Genomic DNA, 12,989 nt, shown 5'->3' on the forward strand with positions numbered 1-12,989 from the left:
TAGCTGTTGTTTTAGATGAGATGGATAGTATTAGCAGCCACTGGAATTGTTTAGAAGGGGTGGAGCTCAGTGTGGTGAAGGCACATTATGCCCAGAATTATGCCCAGATACTGAAACCTGTCCCAGCATGCGGACAAGTTCCCTCTCCTTTCATGAGGGGAACAAAGGCCGAGGCAGCACAGCCCACCGCACACACCCATGGCAGGGGATGCTGGTGCTAATACCAAGTATGGCATCATTCTAGCTTCATGCTTCCTGTAGGCTGCAGCCGATTGTTTACGGCATGCCCATTGGCCAAGTCTAGCCGCAAGAAACCTGTAAGTATTACCCCAACTTGTAAATACGTTGCCCTCTTTCACTTTGCTCTCTCTCCTTGCTCCAGCCTAACCTCATGCCATAGCCTTGCTCTTAAGCCTGCATCCAGGCAGGCCTGTTGAGCCTTGGCCCTGAGAGTATCTCCAGAGGAGTGACATACGCTGAGCGCCTGAGAAGCTACAGCCTTGTATTACCAGTCTCACAGGCCGGAAGACCCTGCCATGTCTTCAAGAGGACTGGACCCCTGAGGGGAAGATCTGCCCAGTTGCCAGGGAAGAGACTAGCCGAGTCCAGCAGTCCAAACATCTGCCTCAGCCTTAAGCAGCAGACTAACAAGCTGCACAACCCTGGGTGTCAGCTCAGCAAGCAGGACCAGTGCTTCATCGCATGCCTGCATGATGCCACTGTTGTGGGAGAGAAGAGGAGTCCATGCCCTGTGCTCCAAAGCTGGGACCACTCCGATAGGGTCCCGTCCACACCTTCGAGCCAAGCAAAGGGGAAGTCGCTGCTTCATGCAGCCGCACTTCCTCCCCAGGGCTGTCCACGCCGGCCCCGAAGGTCGTTGCCACAGGGCCGACCCCATCCTGGGACCAGCCCTGCCGGCCCTGCCAGGCCGATCCCACAGGACCGCTCCCTGCCATCTGAAGGGAGCCGCCACAGTCCTGCCAAGGGAACCTGCCTGCCAGCTAGCCTCCATTCCATCTCTTCTCTGCTGCTGTGGGAGGGAGAAGGCTGCCCCCCACTGTCACCATCTGGACCAGTCAGGAGCCAGCCCGGTGACAGCAGACTGCTACAACAAAGGACACAGTGAATCTTCCCCCGTGCTTTCCACTTACTCACTAACATTTGGTTCAAAGCACCCACGTCTAGCAAAGTCACCTCTGATGCATTGTAATGTCTCTCTCTAGAGTTAGGCAGCTACCAATATCCCATCAACCCGCCATCTGGTGGCCAAGCAGTGGAATTGCACCCTTCTTTAGATTCATAGAAATTAACTCTGTAAATATTCCAATGGAGTCCAAATGATAAATACTAAACCACTTCTGGGATGTATTGCACAGCTGTGCACTAGAATATGTACATCAAATAGTGGTTATTAATTATTTTAATAATTAATACAATTAATATTTCTGTGTTTCATATTAATTAATAACCTCTTCATCACACTCTGAGCCAGTGACAACAGCGCTGAGGAAAATGTGCACCTCACGGCTGCTGCTCTCCAAGACAGTGTGAGCTGGTTCTGCCTCTGGCTCCAGCACCTGCAAAGAGAAGAGAAGAGTCACTGAGCAGGGCCCTGAGTGCCAGGCTGATCAGGGAGCCTCCAACAGCAGCCACACAGAGGGGCTAGGAAGGACATTCCCATGGCTCATCCCATGAAGACGGCAGCAGGAGACCCTTCTGCTGTAGGCTGTGTGTCACCTGCTGACCAGAGCCAGCAGCGCCAGCACTGCAAGCACACACGTGGGAACTGCCACTGGGTACCAGTGCCTGACCTTGCTTTTCCTGGCCCCTATAAACCTAGCGGCCTGCAGTTTCCCTCCTGGAGGCTGTGGGTGGAGAACCCCAAGAATGAACAGCTCCGGAAACTCTTTTTAGGACAAAGGACTTTCCGGAGAGATGTCTGGTGTGGGGCAGCCACCACACTGCTGGGGGCTGGGAAGGGGCATTCGGGGCTGGGAGTGAACTCATTTGGAAAGTCTCTGACTGCTCTGCCTCTGCTAGGCAAAACGATTTGGGTTCCAGGTCTTGCAGTGGTTCAGCAGCTGGGGCAGAGCCATCACCCAAGAGAAGTGTGTTGGGCAAGGAAAGTCAAAGCAGAAGCTGCTGCTGAGATCCCCACAGCCAACAGCAGAGGGTGTTGGAGTTGGAAAAGACCTGGATGATTGTCGAGTCCAACCATCAGCCCTGCTCTCCAGACCCTTGGCCAGCTTTGCTGCCTTGCTCAGTGCAGACAACGCTCAAAGCTCAGCCCCAGGGTGCTGGGGGGCTCCGCAGCACACACAGCAGAGTGCTGCTACTGCTGCTCTGCACCCAAAACAAGAAGCAGGGGATTCAACTCCTTGGGAGTTCAAAGGCACTGAATCTAAACCAGATCTGAACTCCAGGGAATGGAGATCTGCTCAGTGCTGACCAACAGCTCAAGTGGGGGGCAGGAGGTTGGGGGGCAAGAGGATGAGGCCAGACTCTTTTCTCAGTCATGCCTAGTGACAGGACAAGAAGCAAGGGGCACAAACTGGAGCCCAGGAGGTTCCATCTGACCAGGAGAAAATTCTTTGCTGTGAGGGTGCTGGAGGCCTGGAGCAGGCTGCCCAGAGAGGCTGTGGAGTCTCCTTCTCTGCAGAGATCTCAACCCCCCCTGGTTATTGTGATCCTGGGCAAGCTGCTGTGGGTGTCCCTGCTTTAGCAGGGTGTTGAGACTGGATGACCTCCAGAGGTCCCTTCCAACCCCCACCATGCTGTGCAAGTGGGTTCAAAACTGTGAGCTCCCATCCAACACAGACTGCAACACTTCAGCTCTTGGTTTAGGGTTGGCCTCTCTTGTCCAAGAGACTTCCCCATCTTGTCTGAGCCCTCAGATCCCTCAGCAGCATCCTTTCCTCTAACACATCCTGCTGGTTCCCATTCAGGGATGGATTCACTGTCAGGAGGAGCAGCTCAGCCAGCAGAGATGGAGATCTGCTGCCATCAGCAGACCTTCCTGTGGCAGCTCAGGGAGCTTTTGCTGCTGTGCTTCTCACCTTCTTCTTGACAGGCCAGGTGGCACCTGGGGCCCTTGTGGTATCCACCCACTTGATGGCATGCAGGCTGTCATCCCAGTCAGGGACCTCCTCTGGTGGCAGCTGGAAGGAGATCCTGGACACCTGACACTTCACTGGGTGCTTTTTAAAGGTGACCTCAACTTCTGATTGCAAAGTCACTGTGATGTCCTTCACACAGCCAGCATGGAGGTGTCCCACCTAGGGAGAAGCAGAGAGCCAAGACCAACCTGGGATCACTGGCAAGGGATCACAGGCTGTGGGCATGGGGAGCAGCTGTGCCAGCAACACCTCTGTGAGGAGAGGCTGAGAGCCTGGGGAAGAGCAGCCTGAGAGACAATCTCTCAAAGCTTATCAAGAGCTAGAAGCTGGGGCACAAGAGGATGGGGCCAGACTCCTCTCAGTGGTGCCCAGGGACAGGGCAAGGGGCACAAACTGGAACCAAGGAGGTTCCATCTGAGCCAGAGGAGAAAATTCCTTGCTGTGAGGGTGCTGGAGCCCTGGAGCAGGCTGCCCAAAGAGGTTGTGGAGTCTCCTTCTCTGCAGAGATTCAAACACACCCCCCCGGCCATTGTGATCCTGGGCAAGCTGCTGTGGGTGCCCTGCTTTGGCAGGGGGGTTGCACTAGATGACTCCCAGAGGTCCCTTCCAACTCCCACCATGCTGGGATTGTGTCAAACTGCATCTTACTGAGGATTTATCTGGGTTTTGATGGAGAAGAACACCACCAAAAGATGCCATGTCCCACAACACGGAGCTCTTCTGGCCCCAGCAAAGCCAGGGATGGCATCTCCTAGGTGGCACTGAAAGGGGTTCTCACTGCTCCATGGTGGCTCCCAGACAGCTGCCAGGCAGGGTCTGAGCAGCAGGGAAAAGCAGAGACAACCAAGCTCACCTGGGGGCAGAAGTGGAAGGGAGGCTCAGGCAGCCACTGGAAGCGCAGGGCCTGCCCCCTGCTGCGGTTGGCGATGGTGAAGGTCACGGTGCAGGGGGTGCCAACGGGACAGAACCCAAACTGGATGTGATCCCCTGGGTCAGCTGTTGGCAATGAGAGAGAGAGCTCTCAGCATGAGGGGAGAGCCCTCTGCCCCCCACAGACACACAGGACTCCAGCTCTACCTTCTCCAAGCCTTCCTTCCCCTGGGACATGCAGCCCAGGACATGTCTGGGCCTGGGCTGAGATCACAGCGCCAGCTCACCTCCAGATCTGCACCTTCCAGCACCCCCAAGTCCTTCTCTGCAGGGCTGCTCTGGGCCCAGCATGGACCCCTGAGGGACACCAGTCTCCATCTGGACATTGAGCTGTTGATCACTATCCTCTGGCTGTGACTATCCAACCAATTCCTTAGCCACCAAGCAGTCCACCCAGAGAGGACACAAATGATCAGATGTGCTCTTCACAGCACCCCATGGGCTGGCAGACCTCCTTTTAGAGCTCCTCAATCAAAAGCTGCTTCCTTTGAGCCCTCCCTGCTGGCCTGCAAACTTCTCCCTTGACAGGGCACCTGCCCTGGGGCTCCCAAGCAAGGCTGCTCTGCAGGCTACAAAAGGTGACAGCAGCTGGCTGCTAAATCTGGGCCAGCCCTGTGCTGCCACAAGGTGTGCCCAGCCCTGGAGGTTCCTTGCTACACCCTGGCAGCCTCTCCTCTTACCCTCCAGGCTGTCCTCCTCCAGGCTGCTCTCAGGGAGCTTCTGCTCCTCCCTGTCTGCCACTAGTCCCTGGATGTTGTCCAGGGTGAAGTCATCTTCATAGCCTTCCCCCAGCAGCCTGATGGTGGTCTCAGAGGGGTTGTCCAGCACGGACAGGTGGAGCTTCCCTTCCAGGCGTTGGGCCAGGGTGGGCTTGAAAACCACCTCAAACTCTGCTGTCTGCCCACGCTGCAGGAGCAGGGAAGCAGTGTGGGGCTTCCTCTCTGCACAGAGATGGACACCAGGGACAGGTGAGGCACTGCAAACATTTCCATGCTCCAGAAAAGGAACAGGAGCTTGAAAACCAGCTGTCTCTAAGCACAGCCTGGCTCACCAGTGCTTCCAGACCCTCCTCCCATGGTCACAAAGCTGTGACACTACCAGGGCCATCCCTGTTAGTTGTCTTAAGCTCAGCTCAGTGCTCAGCCCTGGCTCAAACTGCAGCCAGATAGCTCCTGCCTTAAGCAGAGCTGAGTCAGAGTGCTTTGGGCTTTTGCTGGCTGGCTGTGAGCTCAGGGGCAGCCTCCCTTCAGGCTGGGGACTCCCCATACGCAGCACAGACCTCAGATGCTCCACTGAAGTGGTGTTACCCCCCCCAGGACTCAACCCACCACCTCCATAAGAATGGAAAAGCTTCCTAGAGCTTGCCAGGTAGAAATCAACCCTGCAAAGAGTCCATGTGCAAAAGCCCCAGAGAGCCCCAGGACACAAGCTCTGGCCAACAGCTGCTTGCTGCTTGGCCAAGCCAGCAGCAGGACACAAGTTTTCCCTCTGTGAGTGACCACATTTCATGGGGGATGACTTCACCTTCCCCAGCAGAGTCCTTCATGCCCACAGCTTGGTAGAGGCATTTGGTGCTGGGCCTGGCTTTCAAGAAGAAAACTCCCTCTTCATCCAGCAGGTCCAGCAGCACCTGGGAAAAGAGCAGGACCAGACTGGGGTGGGCACAGCATGGCCCAGGGCCTGAGCCCACACTGCTGCTGTTCCACCACGGGCAGCCCAGCACGCTGCCCCCCTTCCAACACAGCTCTGAGCACAAGGCTGGAGCGAAACCAGCCCAAAGCCAGGCATCCAGAGACACTGGGAGGGGATGGAAACAGAAGCAGGCAGGACAGGAAGGCTCCAGCCTGACTCTCTGAGTTGTGTTTCCCTGAGAAGGTCCCAAAATCCCCTTTCCCAGAGGAACTCCCTTCCTGGCAAGCAGAAGTCAGCCAGGGGCTTCCAACAGACTTTCTGAGGCCCCTTCCCAGGCTGTTCCCTGAGGCAGGGAAAACACAAAGCCCAGGGCTGGCTCAAGGCTGGCAAGGACAGCAGCAGAGCTTGCAAAGGAGGTGGAGGCAAAAGTGAAGGGCTGCTGAGGCACGAGCCTCTGCCCACTGCTTTGCCACAGCAGAAGCTCAGGAGGTCGTCCTCCTGCCACAGAGGGGCTCTGAGCACAAGCCAAGGCTTTCCTTTGGGCTCCAAGGGCACCTGCAGAGCAGTGGGGCCCCTGCCCACCCTCACCGGCTGCGCTGGGCCCTCTCCTGCCCAGCAGCAGCCTTGTTCCCAGAGCAGAGCTCCCTCAGCAGCTGCTCACCTGGGCAGGGGCAGGGCCAGAGTTCTGCAGGACCAGGGGCAGCTTCTCTCAGGCCCCCAGCAGGAGCCTCCTGAAGAGCAGCAGGGGGTTCCCTCTCCTGTCCTTCAGCGCCGGGCGCAGGACCCTCACCTCCGGCAGCTTCCCCTCGCCGCTGATCTCAAAGCTCAGGCTCTGTGCTCTCACTGCTGCAGGGCTGCAGGAGAGGGGCAGCAGAGCCACTGCTCACTTGGCAAGCACTGAAGCCAGGGCCACCTGCTGCATTTCCCCTGCCTGGGGCTCCTGGCCCCCAGGACACAGCTCCCCCTTGCCCCTCTCCACCCAGTCCCATCCAAGAGGAATCTGCTCTGCAGAGCCAGAGCCTCCCAGAGCACCAGTTCAAACCATTTCACTCAGAGGAGCCCTGCAGGGCAGCAGAGACATGAGGAGGTGACAGAGGCCATGGGGCAGGTTCCCTGGCTGTGCTGAGGTGAGACAGAAGCAAGGAGCACGAGCAGAGCATGGAAAAGTCTCCAAGGCAGAAGGGGCAACCCCAGCAGGGAAGGTGATCTCCACAGAGGCTCAGAGGGCAGCAGACTGATGGATCCAGTCCCAGCTCAGCTACTAAAGGGCTGGGCAAGGGCAAGGCAGGCCCAGGACACACACAGGGCCTAGGGCAGAAGAGCTGGGGTCTTTTAGAGGGGATCCAATGGCTCCTTTAGCATCAAAGATCTTCATGCACCCCAGGAGATCCACCAGATCACCTCCTGAGCACAGGAACAAGGAGGCAGCAAGGGCAGCTGGCTCAGGGCATGGAAACAATCCTCTGTCCTTGGCATTCTCCAGCTCAGCTGAAGCTGCACACAGCTCCATTGCTTCCTGATTCATCCACTCCCTGTTGGCTCCTTGGCATCAGAGAATCCTGGAATGCTTTGGCTTGGAAGGGACCTTGAAAGCTCATCCAGTCCAAGCCCGCTGCAGGCAGCAGGGCCCTTGGCAACTCCAGCAGTTTGCTCAGAGCCCCAGCCAACTTGACCTGGCATGGTTCCAAGCATGGGGCATTCCCCACCTCTCTGGGCACCCTGGGCCAGTGTCAGTGTCCCACTGCCCTCACAGGCACTGCTGCAGGCTACAGCAGGGCACTGACTCCCCGGCTCTGCTGGATCTCGCAGCTACAGCTTCTGAGTTCTCTGCAGCATCTCTGTCAGCAGGAGAGGCTGAGAGCCCTGGGGCTGCTGAGCCTGGAGAAGAGCAGCCCCAGAGGGGATCCTGGAGGTGAGGGTGCTGGAGCCCTGGAGCAGGCTGCCCAGAGAGCTTGGGGAGTCTTCTCTGCAGAGATTCCACAGTCCCCTGGCCATGGGGATCCTGGGCAAGCTGCTGTGGGTGCCCTGCTCAGGCAGGGGGTGGGGCTGGATGATCCCTAGAGCTCCCTTCCAAGCCCCTCCCTGCTGGGATGCTGTAACGCTGAGTACTCTACCCCAGGCTACTCAAAGAGCTAGAAGCTCTCAGGAAGGTCCCCTCCCAAGCTCTCCTGAGGTGAGTTACCTTGTGTGGACATCGAGGGAGGCCTCAAAAGTGCAATGGTAGCTCTTCACCTTCCGTGGAGTGAAGGTGACCGTGGCAAAGGCCTGGGAGCAGCTGGGCACGGACAGCCGGACAGGATCCACCTCAAACACCTGGCCAGAGTGGCTCTTCAGCTTGGGGAAGCCCAGAGAAGGCTGTTAGGAGGAAACTTTTCTCCATGTGCTGCTGTCTCACCCATACAAGGATCATGAGGAACAGCCCCAGACAGTGTGGCCCCCTTCTGGCTTCCCTAGACAGGCTCCATCTGTCTCGGGGGGGAATCCAAAGCAGTGCTGCCCCAGGGGGCTGCCATCAAGCCCAGGAGTGCAAAGCTTGCTTTCAGCGCTGCTCAGACCTCCAGCACACATGGGAAGTGGGGACTGCATGGAGAACCCTGCAAAGAACCTGTCCCTGGCCTTTAAAGAGAAGGGGCAAAGAGCAGGGAGCCTAAGGAAAGCAGAGAATGGCTTTGGTTGGAAGAGACCTTTAGGATCATCAAGTCCAACTCTAAGCCCAGCACTGCCAGGTCACCACCAAACCATGGCCCTCAGCACCACAGCTCTGAAATCCCTCTAGAGATGGGGCTCCACCTCTGCCCTGGGCAGCCTGGGCCAGGCCTTGACAACCCTCAAGGGAAAGAAATTGCTCCTCATGTCCAACCTAACCCTCCCCTGGCACAACCTGAGGCCATGTCCTCTTGTCCTAGCACTTATTCCTTTTGAGAGGAGACCAAGCCCACCCCAAAAGGGTCTGCTTGGAGCCCTGGCTCAAAGCTGAGGAAAAGCTCCTCCTCTGCCTGTGCTTCCAAGAGATGTTCAGAAGGGCTCAGGTCTCACTCCAAAGCCCCAGGGGCCTGGAGCTAAAACCTTGCCTGAGACACACTGAATGCAGCCCAGCTCTCACCTGCCCTGAGCTGCACTAGGCTGGGCAAAAGGAAGCAAGGAAGCTGGAGAACAAGGCAGATGCCACACAGCCTTCAGAGACTCCCCAAGGCCTCCTGTTCTTACCTTGCTGGGGCTGGGTTTGATGGAGAGGAGCACATGGCAGGGGATTCTGTTCACATTGCAGATCTTGAAGCGTGCCGTGGCCTGGTGCCCAACCAGGACGTTGGTGAAGATGAACTTGTTCTCATCTGTGAGGAACACCCCCTGCTGCTCCTGCACTGTCTGGAGGACCTGGCAGAGGTTGCTGCTGCTGCAGATCTGATGCCCCTCAAAGATGGACTCAAGGTCATCAGCCACGAATGCTGTGAGCAGAGCAGAGGGAGGGCTGAGGATGGAGAATCCTTCCTGCTGACCTGCCCTGCCCCTGCTGGCCTCTGAGAAGCTCTTTCTGCCCAGGGAGCTGCAAACCCCAGCCTTGGGTGGGGGAGCTGCCTGTGAGGATGGAGCTCAGGCACCCTCAGTCTGAAAGGGTTTCTTTTGATCCTTCCATGCATCCCTCCCAGCCTCTCCCACTGGTGGGCTTGGCAAGAACCTCTGAGGATTGGCAGAGAGATGCAACGTCAGGCTCAGGCTGTCTGCTCTGTCCCAGGACTGAGGCTGGGTGCCGAGCAGCAGCAGCCTGGCCACAGGAACCCGTGGGCAGCACTCACCTGGAAGGCAGGACTCGGCCAGCAGGGTGTAGGGGATGCCAAGAGGGTTGTCCCTGGGGTCTCTGTTGCTGATGTCGATGAGCAGCTGCTCCTGGCACGGCCCTGGCAGCTCCGCAGCACAATCTACTGTCACCAGCTGCTGCTCCCCAGGAAGGATGGAGCCAAAGGCAGGGGACACTGTGAACATGCCCAGGGTGAGGCGAGCCTGCAGAAAGAGTCCCAGCAGAGGCTGATGGCAAACAGCCTCACTCTGAGCATCCCAGCAAGGAGGACCCTGGGCCTTGGCCTCCAGCTGGGCCCAGGGCAGGCAGGGATGACACCACGGCCCAGAGCACAACCCAGGATGAGAGGAACAAGCTAAGGAGATGTGCAGGCCTAGCCTGAGTGGCTTAGAGAAAGGAGTTGGGCTGTAAAGGGTGAAGGTGGGAGCTGGGGTCCTTCAGCCTCCAGTGTGAAACAGGAGAGCAGAGAGAACTGTGAGAAACCATCAGAGAGGAGAGCAGACTGGGCAGAAGGCAAGGCAAGGTCATCTCCTGTCCCTGGACTGGGAGTTCAGCAGGGACACTCCACAGCTGTGGCACTCACAGCCTTATTTTGGCCAGCAGCTCCCAGGTACAGATCCCTTCCCCTTGGCCCCACAGCTCCAGGGCTGAGCAAGAGCACAGCATTGAGCAGCTCCTTCCTCTGCTCAGGGCTGGCAGAGGATGGGTCTCCCCCATGCAGCCCCTGTCCCATGCCGTGGGCACAAGCCCCCAGCCTGGGCACAGCAGGGGAGGAGCCTGTCCTGGGGAGCAGGAGCCACCCACCTTCACGGAGGGCTTGGTTTCCTTTGGCAGCAAGGGCTTGCTCTGCTTGGCTGCAGCAGACCTTCCACTGGAGCTCCCCTGCTTGTGGGAGTGGGAGAACTTCCTTTGATGTGCACCCAGAGGAGAGAGCAGAGAACATCCCTCAGGCTGAGCTCCTCCTGCCCTTCTCCACAGCCAACCCTTCCTCCCCAGGGAAGAAAGTCCTCCTGCTCTTCACAGCCCCCTGCACCACCTGTGGCTGTAGCTGATGGGCAGATGGGCTCCAGCAGCAGCTGCATGAGGATGAGCAGGAGGATTCTCTGGCATCTCTCTCCTCCCTGCTCACAAGCCAACTGCACAGGCAGACAATAACCCAGGGCTCACAGAACATGGACTTGTTTAGTTGGGAGAGACCTTTAAGGTCAGCAAGGCCAAGACTGACCCCAGCACTACAGGTCACCACTAAGCCATGGCCCTCAGCACCACACCTCACAGAGTCACAGAGGTGTTGGGGCTGGAACAGACCAAGCACCACATCTAAACGACCTTCAAACACACCCAGGCTTGGTGACTCCACCACCTCCCTGGGCAGCACATTCCTGTCCTGACCACTCTTGCTGGGACACAGTTTTTCCTAATGCCCAGTCTGAACCTACCCAGTCACAGCTTGAGGCTATTCCCTCTTTCCCTGTCACTAATTACCTGTGAGAGGAGACCAGCACCAACCTCTCCACAGCTCTGAAACCCCTCCAGGAGCAGGCACTCCACCACTGCCCTGGGCAGTCTGGGCCAGGCCTTGACAAGCCTCAAGGGGAAGAAATTGTTCTTCATGTGCAGCCTAACCCTCCCCTGGCACAACTTGAGGCTGTGTCCTCTTGTCCTAGCAGTTGTTCCTTGGGAGAAAAGACTAACCTCACCTGGCTCCAGCCTCCCTTCAGGGAGTTGTAGAGAGCCAGAAGGGCTTCCCTCAGCCTCCTCTTCTCCAGGCTAAACAATGCTAGGTGCCTCAGCTGCTCCTCACAGCCCATGTGCTCCAGACCCTTCCCCAGCTTTGTTGTCCTTCCCTGGCCACCTTCCTGCACCTCAATGCTCTTGGAGTAAGGGGCCCAAACCTGGCCCCAGGACTCACAGTGCAGCCTGCTTGTGTGTCCTGGCTGCCTGCCACACGCCAGCCCTGCTGTGGGGCCTCCTCCAGCAGGAAGGTTGCTGCAGGCCTTCTCACCTTTTCTTTGTGGGCTCAGCTGCAGCCTGCTCTGCTCTGCAGATGAGGAACTGGAAGGGCAGGAGGCCTCTGTTCTGCAGCAGGAAGCTGCAGGCCCTCCTGGTGCCGCTGGCCATGGCCCCGCAGTCGAGCAGCGCCGCAGGGCTGATGCTGTACTGGCTGAAGACAGCTCTGGCTGAGAGCCTCACTGGGATGCTGGCAATGGGCTCCCCTCCTGCCCTCAGCTTGGGCTCCAGCACCTGCAACCAGGGCAGGCCTTGGTAAATCCAGCAGAGCCCAACCTCTGGCTCTGGCCTGTGGCCACAGCCCAGGTGCCCATCAGCTCATCCCCCTGCTCTGAAGTCCTTCTCCAGAACTGCATTTTCAGCCCCTCTTAGAATCATGGAATGGGTTGGCTTGGAGGAGTCATTGCTTCCATTTTCCTGCAGTCAGCAGGAACACCTGAGGGCAGAGCAGGTGCTTCAGAGCTCCAAACAACCTGACCTGCAGTGCTTCCAGTGATGGGGCAATGACCACCTCCCTGGCCAAGCTGGGCCAGGCTGGCACCACCCTCAGTGTCAGACATTTCTTCCTCCTATCCAGGCTGAATCTTCCTCTTTTAGTTTCAAACCATCACCCCTTGTCCTGTCCCAGCAGGCCCTGATCCAAAGTCTGTCCCCAGCTTTTGGATTGGCCCCCTCCAGCACTGGAAGGGCCAGAGCTGGCTTCTGAAAGCCTTTGCTGTGTGCAAATAACAGAAGGTTCCCCAGCTAAAGCTTGCTTTCCAGCACAGCCATGTCCTCCTGACCCCCTCAGCCCAGCTGTGCTCACCCTGCCTGCCCCAGGCAGCTCACCTGGCACAGCAGGATGGCTTTGTCCTCAATGCTGATCTCCCTCTGGGGGTGGAAGAGCAGCTGGACACGGACAGGACGCTCAGAGGCAGGCAGCAGGCCCTGCTGGGGCTGCACAGTGAGGTGGGAGGCCAGGTCACGGCTTCCGGGGTCTGTGGGGCGCAGCCTGAACCTGGGGAGGGAAGGAGAAGAAGATCTCTGCAGTGAACAGCCCAGGGGCCAGCAGCACAGCCAGGACCTGGCATGGGACCAGTAAAAACCAGCCAAAGAATTCTGCTGTGCTTAGGAGCCCCAGGCCCTGGCAGAGCCAGGCAGTGCTGAGTGCTGGCAGCTCCCCTCCACCCCCAGCGTTTTCATTCCTCCTCTAAAGAGTCTCCTGAAGAGAAAGGACTTAGCCCTGGAAGGACAGCAACAGAGCTCAGCAGGGACTGGCCTCAACTTCAGGGGCACAAAATCCCAGACCCCCAGCATGGGAGGGTTTGGAAAGGACCTCTGGGGATCATCTGGTGCAAGCCCCCTGCTAAAGTAGGGCACCCACAGCAGCTTGCCCAGGAGCACAAGGGCCAGGGGGGGTTGGAATCTCTGCAGAGAAGGAGACTCCACAACCTCTCTGGGCAGCCTGCTCCAGGCCTCTAGCACCCTCACAGCAAAGTTTCTCCTCCTGCTCAGATGGAACTTCC

General features: G+C 57.9%; 1 protein-coding gene across 1 annotated transcript in view; it reads right to left on the reverse strand.

Annotated features, from left to right (window-relative positions):
- Positions 1-1,287: 1,287 nt before the first annotated feature.
- The window catches only part of LOC137458163 (hydrocephalus-inducing protein homolog), a 66,212-nt gene continuing 54,510 nt past the window's right edge, over positions 1,288-12,989 (reverse strand). Inside the window, 12 exon segments of the mRNA XM_068169852.1 lie at positions 1,288-1,577; positions 3,057-3,275; positions 3,970-4,112; positions 4,727-4,985; positions 5,566-5,676; positions 6,340-6,532; positions 7,861-8,012; positions 8,886-9,124; positions 9,473-9,677; positions 10,279-10,381; positions 11,480-11,718; positions 12,313-12,481. Of these exon segments, the coding sequence (XP_068025953.1) occupies positions 1,458-1,577; positions 3,057-3,275; positions 3,970-4,112; positions 4,727-4,985; positions 5,566-5,676; positions 6,340-6,532; positions 7,861-8,012; positions 8,886-9,124; positions 9,473-9,677; positions 10,279-10,381; positions 11,480-11,718; positions 12,313-12,481 (2,152 nt within the window). The 3' untranslated portion in view covers positions 1,288-1,457.

This window comes from Melanerpes formicivorus, unplaced genomic scaffold (genome assembly GCF_026170545.1).
Source record: "Melanerpes formicivorus ecotype bairdi unplaced genomic scaffold, bMelFor1.0.p_v2 SCAF_228, whole genome shotgun sequence".
Taxonomy (NCBI): Eukaryota; Metazoa; Chordata; class Aves; order Piciformes; family Picidae; genus Melanerpes; species Melanerpes formicivorus.